This window comes from Panulirus ornatus, chromosome 12, assembly GCF_036320965.1.
Source record: "Panulirus ornatus isolate Po-2019 chromosome 12, ASM3632096v1, whole genome shotgun sequence".
Lineage (NCBI taxonomy): Eukaryota > Metazoa > Arthropoda > Malacostraca > Decapoda > Palinuridae > Panulirus > Panulirus ornatus.
This window is the reverse complement of record NC_092235.1, coordinates 71,338,979-71,361,283: the sequence shown is the minus strand read 5'-3', so window position 1 is coordinate 71,361,283 and position 22,305 is coordinate 71,338,979. Positions and strand designations below refer to the sequence as shown.

Here is a 22,305-nt window from a genome sequence, read left to right as displayed (position 1 = left end):
AGTTTTGGAAAGAGGGGCAAGTATGAAGTCTGTTGGGGATGAGAGAGCTTGGGAAGTGAGTCAGTTGTTCTTCGCTGATGATACAGCGCTGGTGGCTGATTCATGTGAGAAACTGCAGAAGCTGGTGACTGAGTTTGGAAAAGTGTGTGGAAGAAGAAAGTTAAGAGTAAATGTGAATAAGAGCAAGGTTATTAGGTACAGTAGGGTTGAGGGTCAAGTCAATTGGGAGGTGAGTTTGAATGGAGAAAAACTGGAGCAAGTGAAGTGTTTTAGATATCTGGGAGTGGATCTGGCAGCGGATGGAACCATGGAAGCGGAACTGGATCATAGGGTGGGGGAGGGGGGCGAAAATCCTGGGGGCCTTGAAGAATGTGTGGAAGTCGAGAACATTATCTCGGAAAGCAAAAATGGGTATGTTTGAAGGAATAGTGGTTCCAACAATGTTGTATGGTTGCGAGGCGTGGGCTATGGATAGAGATGTGCGCAGGAGGATGGATGTGCTGGAAATGAGATGTTTGAGGACAATGTGTGGTGTGAGGTGGTTTGATCGAGTAGTAACGTAAGGGTAAGAGAGATGTGTGGAAATAAAAAGAGCGTGGTTGAGAGAGCAGAAGAGGGTGTTTTGAAGTGGTTTGGGCACATGGAGAGGATGAGTGAGGAAAGATTGACCAAGAGGATATATGTGTCGGAGGTGGAGGGAACAAGGAGAAGAGGGAGACCAAATTGGAGGTGGAAAGATGGAGTGAAAAAGATTTTGTGTGATCGGGGCCTGAACATGCAGGAGGGTGAAAGGAGGGCAAGGAATAGAGTGAATTGGAGCGATGTGGTATACCGGGTTGACGTGCTGTCAGTGGATTGAAGCAAGGCATGTGAAGCGTCTGGGGTAAACCATGGAAAGCTGTGTAGGTATGTATATTTGCGTGTGTGGACGTATGTATATACATGTGTATGGGGGGGAGGTTGGGCCATTTCTTTCGTCTGTTTCCTTGCGCTACCTCGCAAACGCGGGAGACAGCGACAAAGTATAATAAAAAATATAAAAAATCTCATGAACTTGAATCCAGCTATTAATTCTTCAATCTCTACTATTATTTCTGTGAACGTTTTAAATACCTCATTCACACATGACAACATCCCAACATTCACTGCACTTTCATCTGAATTTTTGATCAAACACCCTCCTTTCATACTCCTCCCTGCATTTTTTCTGATTAATTTTCTCGCTTGCCAATGCTCTTACTTCTCCATTCTTCCTTACACCATACCTCCACTTCTCCTTGATCCTCTTACCTACAAGAACTGCAAAATGGTCAGTCTCCAAAGAATCCTTGCACAACTGTAGCATTTAGTACAGCCTTTTTCAATCTTTCATCCACTGCCACATAGTCAAAGCCTTTTGCTCTTCCTTCATTTCTCATCTATGTATAGCTGTGGATCATCCTGTGCTGAAAAAAGGTGTTTGCAAAGAATGAACTCCTTTCAGCACAGTTCCCCAAGATAACTTCCATTCTCATTAACTCCAAGCACCCTCTGTTTTCCAACTTTATTATTACATTATACTTAATTGCTATTTCCTGCATCAGAAAAGTTGTGCCAGGAAACAGACAAAGAATGACACATCCATTCACTTTTCTTTTTTTTTTTCATTTTTCATACTATTCGCCATTTCCCGCATTAGCGAGGTAGCATTAAGAACAGAGGACTGGGCCTTTGAGGGAATATCCTCACCTGGCTCCCTTCTCTGTTCCTTCTTTTGGAAAATTAAAAAAAACAAAAAACGAGAGGGGAGGATTTCCAGCCCCCCCGCTCCCTCCCCTTTTAGTCGCCTTCTACGACACACAGGGAATACGTGGGAAGTGTTCTTTCTCCCCTATCCCCAGGGATAACATATACACATATATATTGGTAACTGGTTGGTAAGGATATTCAATATATGTATGGTTCATGGTGAAGTGCCTGAGGATTGGCAGAATGCATGCATAGTGCCACCGTACAAAGGCAAACGGGATGAAGGTGAGAGTTCAAATTACATAGGTATAAGTCTGTTGAGTATTCCTGAGAAATTATATGGGAGGGTATTGATTGAGAGGGTATAGGCATGTACAAAGCATCAGATTGGGGAAGAGCAGTGTGGTTTCAGAACAGTAGAGGATGTGTGGATCAGGTGTTTGCTTTGAAGAATGTATGTGAGAAATACTTAGAAAAACATATGGATTTGTATGTAGTGTAGCATTTATGGATCTGGAGAAGGCACCAGGTTTATGGCAGGGGTGGGTTATGTTCTCTATGGTCGTTTAATTTGTTTATGGATGGGGTGGTTAGGGAGGTGAATGCAAGAGTTTTGGAAAGAGGGGCAAGTATGCAGTCTGTTGTGGATGAGAGCACTTGGGAAGTGAGTCAGTTGTTGTCCAATGATGATACAGTGCTGTTGGCTGAATCGGGTGAGAAACTATCGAAGCTGGTGACTGAGTTTGGTAAAGTGTGTGAAAGAAGAAAGCTGGGGAGTAAATGTGAATAGGAGCAAGGTTATTAGATTCAGTAGGGTTGAAGGACAAGTTAATTGGGAGGTAAGTTTGAATGGAGAAAAACTGGAGGAAGTGAAGTGTTTCAGATATCTGTGAGTGGATTTGGCAGCGAATGGGAACCATGGAAGCAGAAGTGAGTCACAGGGTGAAGGAGGGGGCGAAGGTTTTGGGAGTGTTGAAGAATGTGTGGAAGGTGAGAACATTATCTCAGAGAGCAAATTTGGGTATGTTTGAAGGAATAGTGGTTCCAACAATGTTATATGGTTGCGAGACATGGACTATAGATAGGGTTGTGTGGAGGAGGGTGTATTTGTTGGAAATGAAATGTTTGAGGACAATATGTGGTGTGAGATGGATTGATCGAGTAAGAAATGAAAGGGTAAGAGAAATGTGTGGTAATAAAAAGAGTGTGGTTGAGAGAGCAGAAGAGGATGTGGTGAAATGGTTTGGTCACATGGAGAGAATGAGTGAGGAAAGATTGACAAAGAGGATGTATGTGTCAGAGGTAGAGGGAATGATGAGAAGAGGGAGACCAAATTGGAGGTGGAAAGATGGAGTGAAAAAGATTTTGATTGGGGCTTGAACATACATGAAGGTGAAAGGCATGCAAGGAACAGAGTGAATTGGAACGATGTGGTATACCAGGGTCAATGTGCTGTCATCGGATTGATCCAGGGTATGTGAAGCGTCTAGGGTAAACCATGGAAAGTTTTGTGGGGCCTAGATGTGGAAAGGGAGCAGCGGTTTCGGGGTATTACCCATGACAGCTAGAGACTGAGTGTGAACGAATGTAGCCTTTGTTGTGTTTTCCTAGCACTACCTCACACATGCTGGGGGGAGGGGGATGCTATTTCATGTGTGGCGGGGTGGCGACAGGAATGGATGAAGGCAGCAAGTACAAATATGTACATGTCTATATTTGTATGTCTGTGTATTTATATATAAGTGTGTATAAGGGAGAATAAAAAGATGTTCTGGAAGGAGGTAAATAGGGTGCGTAAGACAAGGGAGCAAATGGGAACTTCAGTGAAGAGCGTAAATGGGGAAGTGATAACAAGTAGTGGTGATGTGAGAAGGAGATGGAATGAGTATTTTGAAGGTTTGTTGAATGTGTCTGATGACAGAGTGGCAGATATAGGGTGTTTGGGTCGAGGTGGTGTGCAAAGTGAGAGGGTTAGGGAAAATGATTTGGTAAACAGAGAAGAGGTAGTAAAAGCTTTGCGGAAGATGAAAGCCGGCAAGGCAGCAGGTTTGGATGGTATTGCAGTGGAATTTATTAAAAAAGGGGGTCACTGTATTGTTGACTGGTTGGTAAGGTTATTTAATGTATGTATGACTCATGGTGAGGTGCCTGAGGATTGGCGGAATGCGTGCATAGTGCCATTGTACAAAGGCAAAGGGGATAAGAGTGAGTGCTCAAATTACAGAGGTATAAGTTTGTTGAGTATTCCTGGTAAATTATTTGAGAGGGTGAAGGCAGGTACAGAGCATCAGATTGGGGAAGAGCAGTGTGGTTTCAGAAGTGGTAGAGGATGTGTGGATCAGGTGTTTGCTTTGAAGAATGTATGTGAGAAATACTTAGAAAAGCAAATGGATTTGTATGTAGCATTTATGGATCTGGAGAAGGCATATGATAGAGTTGATAGAGATGCTCTGTGGAAGGTATTAAGAATATATGGTGTGGGAGGCAAGTTGTTAGAAGCAGTGAAAAGTTTTTATCGAGGATGTAAGGCATGTGTACGTGTAGGAAGAGAGGAAAGTGATTGGTTTCAGTGAATGTAGGTTTGCGGCAGGGGTGTGTGATGTCTCCATGGTTGTTTAATTTGTTTATGGATGGGGTTGTTAGGGAGGTAAATGCAAGAGTCTTGGAAAGAGGGGCAAGTATGAAGTCTGTTGGGGATGAGAGAGCTTGGGAAGTGAGTCAGTTGTTGTTCGCTGATGATACAGCGCTGGTGGCGGATTCATGTGAGAAACTGCAGAAGCTGGTGACGGAGTTTGGTAAAGTGTGTGGAAGAAGAAAGTTAAGAGTAAATGTGAATAAGAGCAAGGTTATTAGGTACAGTAGGGTTGAGGGTCAAGTCAATTGGGAGGTGAGTTTGAATGGAGAAAAACTGGAGGAAGTGAAGTGTTTTAGATATCTGGGAGTGGATCTGTCAGCGGATGGAACTATGGAAGCGGAAGTGGATCATAGGGTGGGGGAGGGGGCGAAAATTTTGGGAGCCTTGAAAAATGTGTGGAAGTCGAGAACATTATCTCGGAAAGCAAAAATGGGTATGTTTGAAGGAATAGTGGTTCCAACAATGTTGTATGGTTGCGAGGCGTGGGCTATGGATAGAGTTGTGCGCAGGAGGATGGATGTGCTGGAAATGAGATGTTTGAGGACAATGTGTGGTGTGAGGTGGTTTGATCGAGTAAGTAACGTAAGGGTAAGAGAGATGTGTGGAAATAAAAAGAGCGTGGTTGAGAGAGCAGAAGAGGGTGTTTTGAAATGGTTTGGGCACATGGAGAGAATGAGTGAGGAAAGATTGACCAAGAGGATATATGTGTCGGAGGTGGAGGGAACGAGGAGAAGAGGGAGACCAAATTGGAGGTGGAAAGATGGAGTGAAAGGATTTTGTGTGATCGGGGCCTGAACATGCAGGAGGGTGAAAGGAGGGCAAGGAATAGAGTGAATTGGAGCGATGTGGTATACAGGGGTTGACGTGCTGTCAGTGGATTGAATCAAGGCATGTGAAGCATCCGGGGTAAACCATGGAAAGCTGTGTAGGTATGTATATTTGCGTGTGTGGACGTGTGTATGTACATGTGTATGGGGGGGGTTGGGCCATTTCTTTCGTCTGTTTCCTTGCGCTACCTCGCAACCGCGGGAGACAGCGACGAGGTATAAAAAAAAAAAAAAGTGTATATGCTGAAATGTATAGGTATGTATATGTGTGTGTGTGTGTAGGCGCGTATGTATATACATGTGTATGTGGGTGGGTTAGGCCATTCTTTCGTCTGTCTCCTTGTGCTACCTTGCTAACACAGGAGACAGCAACTAAGTATGATAGCTAATGATAGGGGAGAAAGAATGTGTCCCATGCATTCCCTGCATGTCGTAGAAGGCAACTAAAGGGGAAGGGAGCGGGGTTTAGAAACCCTCCCCTCCTCCTATTTTAACTTTTAAAAAGGGGAAACAGAAAAAGGAGTCACACGGGGAGTGCTCATCCTCCTCGAAGGCTCTGATTGGGGTGTCTAAATATGTGTGGATGTAACCAAGATGAGAAAAAAGGAGAGATAGATAGATAGTATGTTTGAGGAAAGGAACCGGATGTTTTGGCTCTAAGTGAAACGAAGCTCAAGGGTAAAGGGGAAGAGTGGTTTGGGAATGTCTTGGGAGTAAAGTCAGGGGTTAGTGAGAGGACAAGAGCAAAGGAAGGAGTAGTACTACTCTTGAAGCAGGAGTTGTGGGAGTATGTGATAGAGTGTAAGAAAGTATCCTATAGATTGATATGGATAAAACTGAAAGTGGATGGAGAGAGATGGGTTATTACTGGTGCCTATGCACTTGGGCATGAGAAGAAAGATCATGAGAGGCAAGTGTTTTGGGAGCAGCTAAGTGAGTGTGTTAGAAATTTGAAGCATGAGATGGGTTATACTGACGGGTGATTTGAATGCATAGGTGAGTAATGTGGCAGTTGAGGTAGCGCTAGGAAAAGACAAGAAAGGCCACATTCATTCACACTCAGTCTCTAACTGTCATGTGTAATGCACTGAAACCAAAGCTCCCTTTCCACATCCAGGCCCCACAAACCTTTCCGTGGTTTACCCCAGACACTTTACATGCCCTGGTTCAATCCACTGACAGCACGTTGACCCCAGTATACCACATCGTTCCAATTCATTCTATTCTTTGCACGCCTTTCACCCTCCTGCATGTTCAGGCCCCGATCTCTCAGAATCTTTTTAACTCCATCCTTCCACCTCTAATTTGGTCTCCCACTTCTCCTCATTCCCTCCACCTCTGACACATATATCCTCTTTGTCAATCTTTCCTCATGCATTCTCTCCATGTGACCAAACCATTTTAGTACACCCTCTTCTGCTCTCTCAACCACACACTTTTTATTACTATAGATCTCTCTTACCCCTTTCATTACTTACTCGGTCAAACCACCTCACACCACATATTGTCCTCAAACCTCTCATTTCCAGCACATTCACCCTCCTCCGCACAACCCTATCTATAGCCCATGTCTTGCAACCATATAACATTGTTGGCACCACTATTCCTTCAAACATACCCATTTTTGCTTTCTGAGATAATGTTCTCGCCTTCCACACATTTTTCAACGCTCCCAGAAATTTTGCCCCCTCCCCCACCCTGTGACTCACTTCAGCTTCTATGGTTCCATCAACTGCCAAATCCACTCACAGATATCTAAAAAACACTTCACTTCCTCCAGTTTTTCTCCATTCAAACTTACCTTCCAATTGACTTGTCCCTCAACCCTACTTTACCTATTAATCTTGTTCTTATTCACATTTACTCTCAGCTTTCTTCTTTCACACACTTTACCAAACTCAGCACCACCTTGGTCCTCTATTACTTCTGAAGCCACACTGTTACTCATCAGTCTGATGTGCTGTACATGCCTTTACCCTCTTAATCACTATTCCCCTATACACTTAACCAGGAGTTTGAACACTAACCTTTAACCCCCTTGCCTTTATTCAATGGGACTATATATGCAATCCACCAATACGCAGACACCTAACCATGATATATTCATACATCAAAAATCCTAAGTAATCAATCAACAATGCAGTCAACCTCATTTCTAAAGAAATTAAACTGCAATACCATCCACTCCAGCTGCCTTGCCACATTTTACCTTATACATGGCTTTCACCACCTCTTCCCTTTTCACCAAACCACTCTCCAAGACTCTCGTTTCAAACTCCAGCCAACCCAAAAACCCAACAACTGCCACCCTATCATCAAACACATTCACCAAGCTTTCAAAATAATCGCTCCATCTCCACTTCATCAATTCAAGTTACATCTTCCTAATTTACCCCTTTACCAATGTTCCCATTTGCTCATTTGTTTTTGCACACCATGTACCTTCTTCCAAAAGAAGCTTCTTATCTTCCCTAAAGTTTACTAATACTTGCTGACTCCAACCCTCATTTCCCTCTTTTTCAGCTGCTTCATCTTTCTCCTGACCTTCAGCCACTTTCTCTTATATCTTTCCCAATCATTTGCACTCCTTCCCCTTAAATACCAACTTTATTTTCTCTTTCACTAACAACTTTGGTTCATCTCAACATTTGACGAACCACCTGGAAAAAGTATTTATGTAATGCATTTGTTTGATTGTGGTAAATAAGGAAGTTAAAAGAACAGAGAGGAGACAGAACTTGAGGAAGAGATATAATTCTGAAAACTATAAAGAACTTAAAAATTTTCATGTTAACACAGACTGGGGTATGGAGTTCAGTGGCTAGGTATCATGGTAATGAGGTCTAAGGTTCTGTGAAAGGAGTTTTTTCCAGATCTGATTATCTGTCTTGCTCAAGTGGCCTTAGAACAAAAGAAATGAAGTATGGTTAGACGAAGATGAGGATAATGGGATACAACCTTTACGACCACAACAAAACTTTTGCATAACTATTGGCAAAGACAATCATCACCTATGCAGTGGCTGTGATTCTCCAAAAAAAATAATATTCCAATTTTTGTAATTCATTACTGTCAGTACTTCTAAAATGCCATAGTTGTTGTTGACAATGGGTATTACAAATAAGGAGCAATGAGCAAGAGGATGTGACATAATGAACTACTGAGGGTGATACTGTGTAGGTACAGTGCAGGGCATTACAGTATAGGTGAAAACCTATGCAAAATGACTGTAATGGTTTGGTGGTTGGAAAATAAACTCCACATTCCTTACAGTAGAAAACAGGGAGCCTCAACCCCATCACTGTTTGTGTGGGAGGATTTGAGCCATTCCCTGCACTGTATAATGAACTACTGTAAAGAGAAGATCTCTGCTTAGATGAGTGTTATGACCCTGTGGCAGATATTCACACACTTGAAGAATTTCATTATAATTTACACTTCCAACAAGCAAGATGGTTGGGTACATAGGCTTAAGGCCTATTGACTCTCTAACATCAAGCTGAAGTAACAAATGAAAAATCTAGACCACTTTGATGCAGTTAATATAACTTGTAGATCATATGTTTTGGGAGCAGCTGAATGAGTGTGTTAGTGGTTTTGATGCACGAGACCGGGTTATAGTGATGGGTGATTTGAATGCAAAGGTGAGTAATGTGGCAGTTGAGGGAATAATTGGTATACATGGGGTGTTCAGTGTTGTAAATGGAAATGGTGAAGAGCTTGTAGATTTATGTGCTGAAAAAGGATTGATGATTGGGAATACCTGGTTTAAAAAGCGAGATATACATAAGTATACTTATGTAAGTAGGAGAGATGGCCAGAGAGCGTTATTGGATTACGTGTTAATTGACAGGCATGCGAAAGAGACTTTTGGATGTTAATGTGCTGAGAGGTGCAACTGGAGGGATGTCTGATCATTATCTTGTGGAGACTAAGGTGAAGATTTGTATGGGTTTTCAGAAAAGAAGAGTGAATGTTGGGGTGAAGTGGGTGGTGAGAGTAAGTGAGCTTGGGAAGGAGACTTGTGTGAGGAAGTACCAGGAGAGACTGAGTACAGAATGGAAAAAGGTGAGAACAATGGAAGTAAGGGGAGTGGGGGAGGAATGGGATGTATTTAGAGAATCAGTGATGGATTGAGCAAAAGATGCTTGTGGCATGAGAAGAGTGAGAGGTGGGTTGATTAGAAAGGGTAGTGAGTGGTGGGATGAGGAAGTAAGAGTATCAGTGAAAGAGAAGAGAGAGGCATTTGGACGATTTTTGCAGGGAAAAAATGCAACTGAGTGGGAGACGTATAAAAGAAAGAGACAGGAGGTCAAGAGAAAGGTGCAAGAGGTGAAAAAAAGGGCAAATGAGAGTTGGGGTGAGAGAGTATCATTAAATTTTAGGGAGAATAAAAAGATGTTCTGGAAGGAGGTAAATAAAGTGCGTAAGACAAGGGAGCAAATGGGAACTTCAGGGAAGGGCGCAAATGGGGAGGTGATAACAAGTAGTGGTGATGTGAGAAGGAGATGGAGTGAGTATTTTGAAGGTTTGTTGAATGTGTTTGATGATAGAGTGGCAGATATAGGGTGTTTTGGTCGAGGTGGTGTGCAAAATGAGAGGGTTAGGGAAAATGATTTGGTAAACAGAGAAGAGGTAGTAAAAGCTTTGCGGAAGATGAAAGCCGGCAAGGCAGCGGGTTTGGATGGTATTGCAGTGGAATTTATTAAAAAAAGGGGGTGACTGTATTGTTGACTGGTTGGTAAGGTTATTTAATATATGTATGACTCATGGTGAGGTGCCTGAGGATTGGCGGAATGCGTGCATAGTGCCATTGTACAAAGGCAAAGGGGATAAGAGTGAGTGCTCAAATTACAGAGTATAAGTTTGTTGAGTATTCCTGGTAAATTATATGGGAGGGTAATGATTGAGAGGGTGAAAGCATGTACAGAGCATCAGATTGGGGAAGAGCAGTATGGTTTCAGAAGTGGTAGAGGATGTGTGGATCAGGTGTTTGCTTTGAAGAATGTATGTGAGAAATACTTAGAAAAGCAAATGGATTTGTATGTAGCATTTATGGATCTGGAGAAGGCATATGATAGAGTTGATAGAGATGCTCTGTGGAAGGCATTAAGAATATATGGTGTGGGAGGCAAGTTGTTAGAAGCAGTGAAAAGTTTTTATCGAGGATGTAAGGCATGTGTACGTGTAGGAAGAGAGGAAAGTGATTGGTTCTCAGTGAATGTAGGTTTGCGGCAGGGGTGTGTGATGTCTTCATGGTTGTTTAATTTGTTTATGGATGGGGTTGTTAGGGAGGTGAATGCAAGAGTTTTGGAAAGAGGGGCAAGTATGAAGTCTGTTGGGGATGAGAGAGCTTGGGAAGTGAGTCAGTTGTTGTTCGCTGATGATACAGCGCTGGTGGCTGATTCATGTGAGAAACTGCAGAAGCTGGCGACTGAGTTTGGTAAAGTGTGTGAAAGAAGAAAGTTAAGAGTAAATGTGAATAAGAGCAAGGTTATTAGGTACAGTAAGGTTGAGGGTCAAGTCAATTGGGAGGTGAGTTTGAATGGAGAAAAACTGGAGGAAGTGAAGCGTTTTAGATATCTGGGAGTAGATCTGGCAGCGGATGGAACCATGGAAGCGGAAGTGGATCAGAGGGTGGGGGAGGGGGCAAAAATTCTGGGAGCCTTGAAGAATGTGTGGAAGTCGAGAACATTATCTCGGAAAGCAAAAATGGGTATGTTTGAAGGAATAGTGGTTCCAACAATGTTGTATGGTTGCGAGGCGTGGGCTATGGATAGAGTTGTGCGCAGGAGGATGGATGTACTGGAAATGAGATGTTTGAGGACAATGTGTGGTGTGAGGTGGTTTGATCGAGTAAGTAACGTAAGGGTAAGAGAGATGTGTGGAAATAAAAAGAGCGTGGTTGAGAGAGCAGAAGAGGGTGTTTTGAAATGGTTTGGGCACATGGAGAGAATGGGTGAGGAAAGATTGACCAAGAGGATATATGTGTCGGAGGTGGACGGAACGAGGAGAAGGGGAGACCAAATTGGAGGTGGAAAGATGGAGTGAAAAAGATTTTGTGTGATCGGGGCCTGAACATGCAGGAGGGTGTAAGGAGGGCAAGGAATAGAGTGAATTGGAGCGATGTGGTATACCGGGGTTGACGTGCTGTCAGTGGATTGAATCAAGGCATGTGAAGCGTCTGGGGTAAACCATGGAAAGCTGTGTAGGTATGTATATTTGCGTGTGTGGACGTATGTATATACATGTGTATGGGGGTGGGTTGGGCCATTTCTTTCGTCCGTTTCCTTGCGCTACCTCGCAAACGCGGGAGACAGCGACAAAGAAAAAAAAAAAAGATATGCACTTACTACGAGCATAACCCTTGTGAAGTGCAGTGAAAAAAAATCAATTAAGAATATCAACTCAAAACATACCTCAGGTTTCTTTGTTGCACTGCCAATGGTATCTGTTCGCTTCCGTTTTTTATCAACGTAATCATCCAGTGCCTCCATTCGGTTAAAGGCACGTTCATGGATCCTGGCAAAATTAGGCACCTTCAACCGACGTGCAAAGGACACAAATCGAGGAATGCCAGACCCATCATGCTTGAGCCCTTTAGGAAGAAAAAAAAAAAAAGAAAGGATATATATAATATATATATATATATATATATATATATATATATATATATATATATAAATATATGTTAATGTGCTGAGAGGTGCAACTGGAGAGATGTCTGATCATTATCTTGTGGAGGCTAAGGTGAAGATTTGTATGGGTTTTCAGAAAAGAAGAGTGATTGTTGGGGTGAAGAGGGTGGTGAGAGTAAGTGAGCTTGGGAAGGAGACTTGTGTGAGGAAGTACCAGGAGAGACTGAGTACAGAATGGAAAAAGGTGAGAACAATGGAAGTAAGGGGAGTGGGGGAGGAATGGGATTTATTTAGGGAATCAGTGATGGATTGCACAAAAGATGCTTGTGGCATGAGAAGAGTGGGAGGTGGGTTGATTAGAAAGGGTAGTGAGTGGTGGGATGAAGAAGTAAGAGTATTAGTGAAAGAGAAGAGAGAGGCATTTGGACGATTTTTGCAGGGAAAAAATGCAATTGAGTGGGAGACGTATAAAAGAAAGAGACAGGAGGTCAAGAGAAAGGTGCAAGAGGTGAAAAAAAAGGGCAAATGAGAGTTCGGGTGAGAAAGTATCATTAAATTTTAGGGAGAATAAAAAGATGTTCTGGAAGCAGGTAAATAAAGTGCGTAAGACAAGAGAGCAAATGGGAACTTCAGTGAAGGGCGCAAATGGGGAGGTGATAACAAGTAGTGGTGATGTGAGAAGGAGATGGAGTGAGTATTTTGAAGGTTTGTTGAATGTGTTTGATGATAGAGTGGCAGATATAGGGTGTTTTGGTCGAGGTGGTGTGCAAAGTGCGAGGGTTAGGGAAAATGATTTGGTAAACAGAGAAGAGGTAGTAAAAGCTTTGCGGAAGATGAAAGCGGCAAGGCAGCAGGTTTGCATGGTATTGCAGTGGAATTTATTAAAAAAGGGGGTGACTGTATTGTTGACTGGTTGGTAAGGTTATTTAATGTATGTATGACTCATGGTGAGGTGCCTGAGGATTGGCGGAATGCTTGCATAGTGACATTCTACAAAGGCAAAGGGGATAAGAGTGAGTGCTCAAATTACAGAGGTATAAGTTTGTTGAGTATTCCTGGTAAATTATATGGGAGGGTATTGATTGAGAGGGTGAAGGCATGTACAGAGCATCAGATTGGGGAAGAGCAGTGTGGTTTCAGAAGTGGAAGAGGATGTGTGGATCAGGTGTTTGCTTTGAAGAATGTATGTGAGAAATACTTAGAAAAGCAAATGGATTTGTATGTAGCATTTATGGATCTGGAGAAGGCATATGATAGAGTTGATAGAGATGCTCTGTGGAAGGTATTAAGAATATATGGTGTGGGAGGCAAGTTGTTAGAAGCAGTGAAAAGTTTTTATCGAGGATGTAAGGAATGTGTACGTGTAGGAAGAGAGGAAAGTGATTGGTTCTCAGTGAATGTAGGTTTGCGGCAGGAGTGTGTGATGTCTCCATGGTTGTTTAATTTGTTTATGGATGGGGTTGTTAGGGAGGTGAATGCAAGAGTTTTGGAAAGAGGCGCAAGTATGAAGTCTGTTGGGGATGAGAGAGCTTGGGAAGTGAGTCAGTTGTTGTTCGCTGATGATACAGCGCTGGTGGCTGATTCATGTGAGAAACTGCAGAAGCTGGTGACTGAGTTTGGTAAAGTGTGTGGAAGAAGAAAGTTAAGAGTAAATGTGAATAAGAGCAAGGTTATTAGGTACAGTAGGGTTGAGGGTCAAGTCAATTGGGAGGTGAGTTTGAATGGAGAAAAACTGGAGGAAGTGAAGTGTTTTAGATATCTGGGAGTGGATCTGGCAGCGGATGGAACCATGGAAGCGGAAGTGGATCATAGGGTGGGGGAGGGGGCGAAAATTCTGGGGCCTTGAAGAATGTGTGGAAGTCGAGAACATTATTTCGGAAAGCAAAAATGGGTATGTTTGAAGGAATAGTGGTTCCAACAATGTTGTATGGTTGCGAGGCGTGGGCTATGGATAGAGTTGTGCGCAGGAGGATGGATGTGCTGGAAATGAGATGTTTCAGGACAATGTGTGGTGTGAGGTGGTTTGATCGAGTGAGTAACGTAAGGGTAAGAGAGATGTGTGGAAATAAAAAGAGCGTGGTTGAGAGAGCAGAAGAGGGTGTTTTGAAGTGGTTTGGGCACATGGAGAGAATGAGTGAGGAAAGACTGACCAAGAGGATATATGTGTCGGAGGTGGAGGGAACGAGGAGAAGAGGGATACCAAATTGGAGGTGGAAAGATGGAGTGAAAAAGATTTTGTGTGATAGGGGCCTGAACATGCAGGAGGGTGAAAGGAGGGCAAGGAATAGAGTGAATTGGAGCGATGTGGTATACCGGGGTTGACGTGCTGTCAGTGGATTAAATCAAGGCATGTGAAGCGTCTGGGGTAAACTATGGAAAGATGTGTAGGTATGTATATTTGCGTGTGTGGACGTATGTATATACATGTGTATGGGGGGAGGTTGGGCCATTTCTTTCGTCTGTTTCCTTGCGCTACCTCGCAAACGCGGGAGACAGCGACAAAGTATAATAATATAAATAATATATATATATTTTATATATATATATATATATATATATATATATATATATATATATATATATATATATATATATATATATATATATATGATAGAGCTGATAGAGATGCTCTGTGGAGGCTACTAAGAATGTGTGGGAGGCAAGTTGTTAGAAGCAGTGAAAAGTTTTTATCGAGGATGTAAGGCACATGTATGTGTAGGAAGAGAGGAAAGTGATTGGCTCTCAGTGAATGGCAGGGTGTGTGATGTCTCCATGGTTGTTTCATTTGTTTATGGTTGGGGTTGTTAGGGAGGTGAATGCAAGAGTTTTGGAAAGAGGGGCAAGTATGCAGTCTCTTGGGGATGAGAGAGCTTGGGAAGTGAGTCAGTTGTTGTTCGCTGATGATACAGCGCTGGTGGCTGATTCATGTGAGAAACTGCAGAAGATGGTGACTGAGTTAGGTAAAGTGTGTGAAAGAAGAAAGTTAAGAGTAAATGTGAATAAGAGCAAGGTTATTAGGTACAGTAGGGTTGAGGGTCAAGTCAATTGGGAGGTAAATTTGAATGGAGAAAAACTGAAGGAAGTAAAGTGTTTTAGATACCTGGGAGTGGATCTGGCAACGGATGGAATCATGGAAGCGGAAGTGAATCAGAGGGTGAGGGAGGGGGCGAAAATCCTGGGAGCCTTGAAGAATGTGTGGAAGTCGAGAACATTATCTCAGAAAGCAAAAATGGGTATGTTTGAAGGAATAGTGGTTACAACAATGTTGTATGGTTGCGAGGCATGGGCTATGGATAGAGTTGTGCGCAGGAGGGTGGATGTGCTGGAAATGAGATGTTTGAGGACAATATGTGGTGTGAGGTGGTTTGATCGAGTAAGTAATGTAAGGGTAAGAGAGATATGTGGAAATAAAAAGAGCATGGTTGAGAGACCAGAAGAGGGTGTTTTGAAATGGTTTGGGCACATGGAGAGAATGAGTAAGGAAAGATTTACCAAGAGGATACATGTGTCGGAGGTGGAGGGAAAGAGGAGAAGTGGGAGAGCAAATTGGAGGTGGAAAGATGGAGTGAAAAAAATTTTGAGTGATCGGGGCCTGAACATGCAGAAGGGTGAAAGGCGGGCAAGAAATAGAGTGAATTGGATCAATGTGGTATACCGGGGTAGACGTGCTGTCAATGGATTGAATCAGGGCATGTGAAGCGTCCGCGGTAAACCATGGAAAGTTCTGTGGGGCCTGGATGTGGAAAGGGAGCTGTGGTTTCAGGCATTATTGCATGACAGCTAGAGACTGAGTGTGAACGAATGGGGCCTTTGTCGTCTTTTCCTAGCGCTACCTCGCACACATGAGGGGGGAGGGGGATTTCATTCCATGTGTGGCGAGGTGGCGATGGGAATGAATAAAGGCAGACAGTGTGAATTGTGTGTATGTGTATATATGTATGTGTCTGTGTGTGTATATATATGTGTACATTGAGATGTATGGGTATGTATATTTGGGTGTGGGGACGTGTATGTATATACATGTGTATGGGGGTGGGTTGGGCCATTTCTTTCGTCTGTTTCCTTGTGCTGCCTCGCAAACGCGGGAGACAGCGACAAAGCAAAATAAAAAAAATAAGAAATATTATATATAATATATATTATATATATATATATATATATATATATATATATTTATTTATTTATTCTATTATACTTTGTCGCTGTCTCCCGCGTTTGCGAGGTAGCGCAAGGAAACAGACGAAAGAAATGGCCCAACCCCCCCATACACATGTATATACATACGTCCACACACGCAAATATACATACCTACACAGCTTTCCATGGTTTACCCCAGACGCTTCACATGCCCTACTTCAATCCACTGACAGCACGTCAACCCCGGTATACCACATCGCTCCAATTCACTCTATTCCTTGCCCTCCTTTCACCCTCCTGCATGTTCAGGCCCCGATCACACAAAATCTTTTTCACTCCATCTTTCCACCTCCAATTTGGTCTCCCTCTTCTCCTTGTTCCCTCCACCTCCGACACATATATCCTCTTGGTCAATCTTTCCTCACTCATCCTCTCCATGTGCCCAAACCACTTCAAAACACCCTCTTCTGCTCTCTCAACCACGCTCTTTTTATTTCCACACATCTCTCTTACCCTTACGTTACTCACTCGATCATACCACCTCACACCACACACTGTCCTCAAACATCTCATTTCCAGCACATCCATCCTCCTGCGCACAACTCTATCCATAGCCCACACCTCGCAACCATACAACATTGTTGGAACCACCATTCCTTCAAACACACTCATTTTTGCTTTCCGAGATAATGTTCTCGACTTCCACACATTCTTCAAGGCCTCCAGGATTTTTGCCCCCTCCCCCACCCTATGATCCACTTCTGCTTCCATGGTTCCATCCGCTGCCAGATCCACTCCCAGATATCTAAAACACTTCACTTCCTCCAGTTTTTCTCCATTCAAACTCACCTCCCAATTGACTTGACCCTCAACCCTACTGTACCTAATAACCTTGCTCTTATTCACATTTACTCTTAACTTTCTTCTTCCACACACTTTTCCAAACTCAGTCACCAGCTTCTGCAGTTTCTCACATGAATCAGCCACCAGCGCTGTATCATCAGCGAACAACAACTGACTCACTTCCCAAGCTCTCTCATCCCCAACAGACTTCATACTTGCCCCTCTTTCCAAAACTCTTGCATTTACCTCCCTAACAACCCCATCCATAAACAAATTAAACAACCATGGAGACATCACACACCCCTGCCGCAAACCTACATTCACTGAGAACCAATCACTTTCCTCTCTTCCTACACATACATATGCCTAACATCCTCGATAAAAACTTTTCACTGCTTCTAACAACTTTCCTCCCACACCATATATTCTTAATACCTTCCACAGAGGTGGTTTGATTAGAAAGGGTAGTGAGTGGTGGGATGAAGAAGTAAGAGTATTAGTGAAAGAGAAGAGAGAGGCATTTGGACAATTTTTGCAGGGAAAAAATGAAATTGAGTGGGAGATGTATAAAAGAAACAGACAGGAGGTCAAGAGAAAGGTGCAAGAGGTGAAAAAAAGGTCAAATGAGAATTGGGGTGAGAGAGTATCATTAAATTTTAGGGAGAATAAAAAGATGTTCTGGAAGGAGGTAAATAAAGTGCGTAAGACAAGGGAGCAAATGGGAACTTCGGTGAAGGGCGCAAGTGGGGAGGTGATAACAAGTAGTGGTGATGTGAGAAGGAGATGGAGTGAGTATTTTGAAGGTTTGTTGAATGTGTTTGATGATAGAGTGGCAGATATAGGGTGTTTTGGTCGAGGTGGTGTGCAAAGTGAGAGGGTTAGGGAAAATGATTTGGTAAACAGAGAAGAGGTAGTGAAAGCTTTGCGGATGATGAACGCCGGCAAGGCAGCAGGTTTGGATGGTATTGCAGTGGAATTTATTAAAAAAGGGGGTGACTGTATTGTTGACTGGTTGGTAAGGTTATTTAATGTATGTATGACTCATGGTGAGGTGCCTGAGGATTGGCGGAATGCGTGCATAGTGCCATTCTACAAAGGGAAAGGGGATAAGAGTGAGTGCTCAAATTACAGAGGTATAAGTTTGTTGAGTATTCCTGGTAAATTATATGGGAGGGTATTGATTGAGAGGGTGAAGGCATGTACAGAGCATCAGATTGGGGAAGAGCAGTGTGGTTTCAGAAGTGGAAGAGGATGTGTGGATCAGGTGTTTGCTTTGAAGAATGTATGTGAGAAATACTTAGAAAAGCAAATGGATTTGTATGTAGCATTTATGGATCTGGAGAAGGCATATGATAGAGTTGATAGAGATGCTCTGTGGAAGGTATTAAGAATATATGGTGTGGGAGGCAAGTTGTTAGAAGCAGTGAAAAGTTTTTATCGAGGATGTAAGGAATGTGTACGTGTAGGAAGAGAGGAAAGTGATTGGTTCTCAGTGAATGTAGGTTTGCGGCAGAAGTGTGTGATGTCTCCATGGTTGTTTAATTTGTTTATGGATGGGGTTGTTAGGGAGGTGAATGCAAGAGTTTTGAAAAGAGGGGCACAAGTATGAAGTCTGTTGGGGATGAGAGAGCTTGGGAAGTGAGTCAGTTGTTGTTCGCTGATGATACAGCGCTGGTGGCTGATTCATGTGAGAAACTGCAGAAGCTGGTGACTGAGTTTGGTAAAGTGTGTGGAAGAAGAAAGTTAAGAGTAAATGTGAATAAGAGCAAGGTTATTAGGTACAGTAGGGTTGAGGGTCAAGTCAATTGGGAGGTGAGTTTGAATGGAGAAAAACTGGAGGAAGTGAAGTGTTTTAGATATCTGGGAGTGGATCTGGCAGCGGATGGAACCATGGAAGCGGAAGTGGATCATAGGGTGGGGGAGGGGGCGAAAATTCTGGGAGCCTTGAAGAATGTGTGGAAGTCGAGAACATTATTTCGGAAAGTAAAAATGGGTATGTTTGAAGGAATAGTGGTTCCAACAATGTTGTATGGTTGCGAGGCGTGGGCTATGGATAGAGTTGTGCGCAGGAGGATGGATGTGCTGGAAATGAGATGTTTGAGGACAATGTGTGGTGTGAGGTGGTTTGATCGAGTGAGTAACGTAAGGGTAAGAGAGATGTGTGGAAATAAAAAGAGCGTGGTTGAGAGAGCAGAAGAGGGTGTTTTGAAGTGGTTTGGGCACATGGAGAGAATGAATGAGGAAAGACTGACCAAGAGGATATATGTGTCGGAGGTGGAGGGAAAGAGGAGAAGAGGGAGACCAAATTGGAGGTGGAAAGATGGAGTGAAAAAGATTTTGTGTGATCGGGGCCTGAACATGCAGGAGGGTGAAAGGAGGGCAAGGAATAGAGTGAATTGGAGCGATGTGGTATACCGGGGTTGACGTGCTGTCAGTGGATTAAATCAAGGCATGTGAAGCGTCTGGGGTAAACTATGGAAAGATGTGTAGGTATGTATATTTGCGTGTGTGGACGTATGTATATACATGTGTATGGGGGGAGGTTGGGCCATTTCTTTCGTCTGTTTCCTTGCGCTACCTCGCAAACGCGGGAGACAGCGACAAAGTATAATAATATAAATAATAATATATATATATATATATATATATATATATATATGATAGAGCTCATAGAGATGCTCTGTGGAAGCTACTAAGAATATATGGTGTGGGAGGCAAGTTGTTAGAAGCAGTGAAAAGTTTTTATCGAGGATGTAAGGCACATGTATGTGTAGGAAGAGAGGAAAGTGATTGGCTCTCAGTGAATGTACGTTTCCGGCAGGGGTGTGTGATGTCTCCATGGTTGTTTCATTTGTTTATGGTTGGGGTTGTTAGGGAGGTGAATGCAAGAGTTTTGGAAAGAGGGGCAAGTATGCAGTCTCTTGGGGATGAGAGAGCTTGGGAAGTGAGTCAGTTGTTGTTCGCTGATGATACAGCGCTGGTGGCTGATTCATGTGAGAAACTGCAGAAGATGGTGACTGAGTTAGGTAAAGTGTGTGAAAGAAGAAAGTTAAGAGTAAATGTGAATAAGAGCAAGGTTATTAGGTACAGTAGGGTTGAGGGTCAAGTCAATTGGGAGGTAAATTTGAATGGAGAAACACTGAAGGAAGTAAAGTGTTTTAGATACCTGGGAGTGGATCTGGCAACGGATGGAATCATGGAAGCGGAAGTGAATCAGAGGGTGAGGGAGGGGGCGAAAATCCTGGGAGCCTTGAAGAATGTGTGGAAGTCGAGAACATTATCTCAGAAAGCAAAAATGGGTATGTTTGAAGGAATAGTGGTTCCAACAATGTTGTATGGTTGCGAGGCATGGGCTATGGATAGAGTTGTGCGCAGGAGGGTGGATGTGCTGAAAATGAGATGTTTGAGGACAATATGTGGTGTGAGGTGGTTTGATCGAGTAAGTAATGTAAGGGTAAGAGAGATATGTGGAAATAAAAAGAGCATGGTTGAGAGACCAGAAGAGGGTGTTTTGAAATGGTTTGGGCACATGGACAAAATGAGTAAGGAAAGATTTACCAAGAGGATACATGTGTCGGAGGTGGAGGGAAAGAGGAGAAGTGGGAGAGCAAATTGGAGGTGGAAAGATGGAGTGAAAAAAATTTTGAGTGATTGGGGCCTGAACATGCAGAAGGGTGAAAGGCGGGCAAGGAATAGAGTGAATTGGATCAATGTGGTATACCGGGGTAGACGTGCTGTCAATGGATTGAATCAGGGCATGTGAAGCGTCCGCGGTAAACCATGGAAAGTTCTGTGGGGCCAGGATGTGGAAAGGGAGCTGTGGTTTCAGGCATTATTGCATGACAGCTAGAGACTGAGTGTGAACGAATGGGGCCTTTGTCGTCTTTTCCTAGCACTACCTCGCACACATGAGGGGGGAGGGGGATTTCATTCCATGTGTGGCGAGGTGGCGATGGGAATGAATAAAGGCAGACAGTGTGAATTGTGTGTATGTGTATATATGTATGTGTCTGTGTGTGTATATATATGTGTACATTGAGATGTATGGGTATGTATATTTGGGTGTGGGGACGTGTATGTATATACATGTGTATGGGGGTGGGTTGGGCCATTTCTTTCGTCTGTTTCCTTGTGCTGCCTCGCAAACGCGGGAGACAGCGACAAAGCAAAATAAAAAAAATAAGAAATATATATATATATATATATATATATATATATATATATTTATTTATTTATTCTATTATACTTTGTCGCTGTCTCCCGCGTTTGCGAGGTAGCGCAAGGAAACAGAAGAAAGAAATGGCCCAACCCCCCCCCATACACATGTATATACATACGTCCACACACGCAAATATACATACCTACACAGCTTTCCATGGTTTACCCCAGACGCTTCACATGCCCTGCTTCAATCCACTGACAGCACGTCAACCCCGGTATACCACATCGCTCCAATTCACTCTATTCCTTGCCCTCCTTTCACCCTCCTGCATGTTCAGGCCCCGATCACACAAAATCTTTTTCACTCCATCTTTCCACCTCCAATTTGGTCTCCCTCTTCTCCTTGTTCCCTCCACCTCCGACACATATATCCTCTTGGTCAATCTTTCCTCACTCATCCTCTCCATGTGCCCAAACCACTTCAAAACACTCTCTTCTGCTCTCTCAACCACGCTCTTTTTATTTCCACACATCTCTCTTACCCTTACGTTACTCACTCGATCAAACCACCTCACACCACACACTGTCCTCAAACATCTCATTTCCAGCACATCCATCCTCCTGCGCACAACTCTATCCATAGCCCACGCCTCGCAACCATACAACATTGTTGGAACCACCATTCCTTCAAACATACTCATTTTTGCTTTCCGAGATAATGTTCTCGACTTCCACACATTCTTCAAGGCCCCCAGGATTTTCGCCCCCTCCCCCACCCTATGATCCACTTCCGCTTCCATGGTTCCATCCGCTGCCAGATCCACTCCCAGATATCTAAAACACTTCACTTCCTCCAGTTTTTCTCCATTCAAACTCACCTCCCAATTGACTTGACCCTCAACCCTACTGTACCTAATAACCTTGCTCTTATTCACATTTACTCTTAACTTTCTTCTTCCACACACTTTTCCAAACTCAGTCACCAGCTTCTGCAGTTTCTCACATGAATCAGCCACCAGCGCTGTATCATCAGCGAACAACAACTGACTCACTTCCCAAGCTCTCTCATCCCCAACAGACTTCATACTTGCCCCTCTTTCCAAAACTCTTGCATTTACCTCCCTAACAACCCCATCCATAAACAAATTAAACAACCATGGAGACATCACACACCCCTGCCGCAAACCTACATTCACTGAGAACCAATCACTTTCCTCTCTTCCTACACATACACATGCCTTACATCCTCGATAAAAACTTTTCACTGCTTCTAACAACTTTCCTCCCACACCATATATTCTTAATACCTTCCACAGAGGTGGTTTGATTAGAAAGG

The 22,305-nt window shown here is 43.2% G+C and overlaps 1 protein-coding gene across 1 annotated transcript in view; it reads right to left on the bottom strand.

The window, feature by feature from the left end:
- Positions 1-11,609: 11,609 nt before the first annotated feature.
- LOC139752271 (uncharacterized) overlaps positions 11,610-22,305 on the bottom strand; it is a gene marked incomplete at its 3' end in the record, with an annotated part of 167,795 nt that continues 157,099 nt past the window's right edge. Inside the window, exon 7 of the mRNA XM_071668302.1 lies at positions 11,610-11,788. Within this exon, the coding sequence (XP_071524403.1) occupies positions 11,610-11,788 (179 nt within the window). The remainder of the gene's footprint in view (positions 11,789-22,305) is intronic.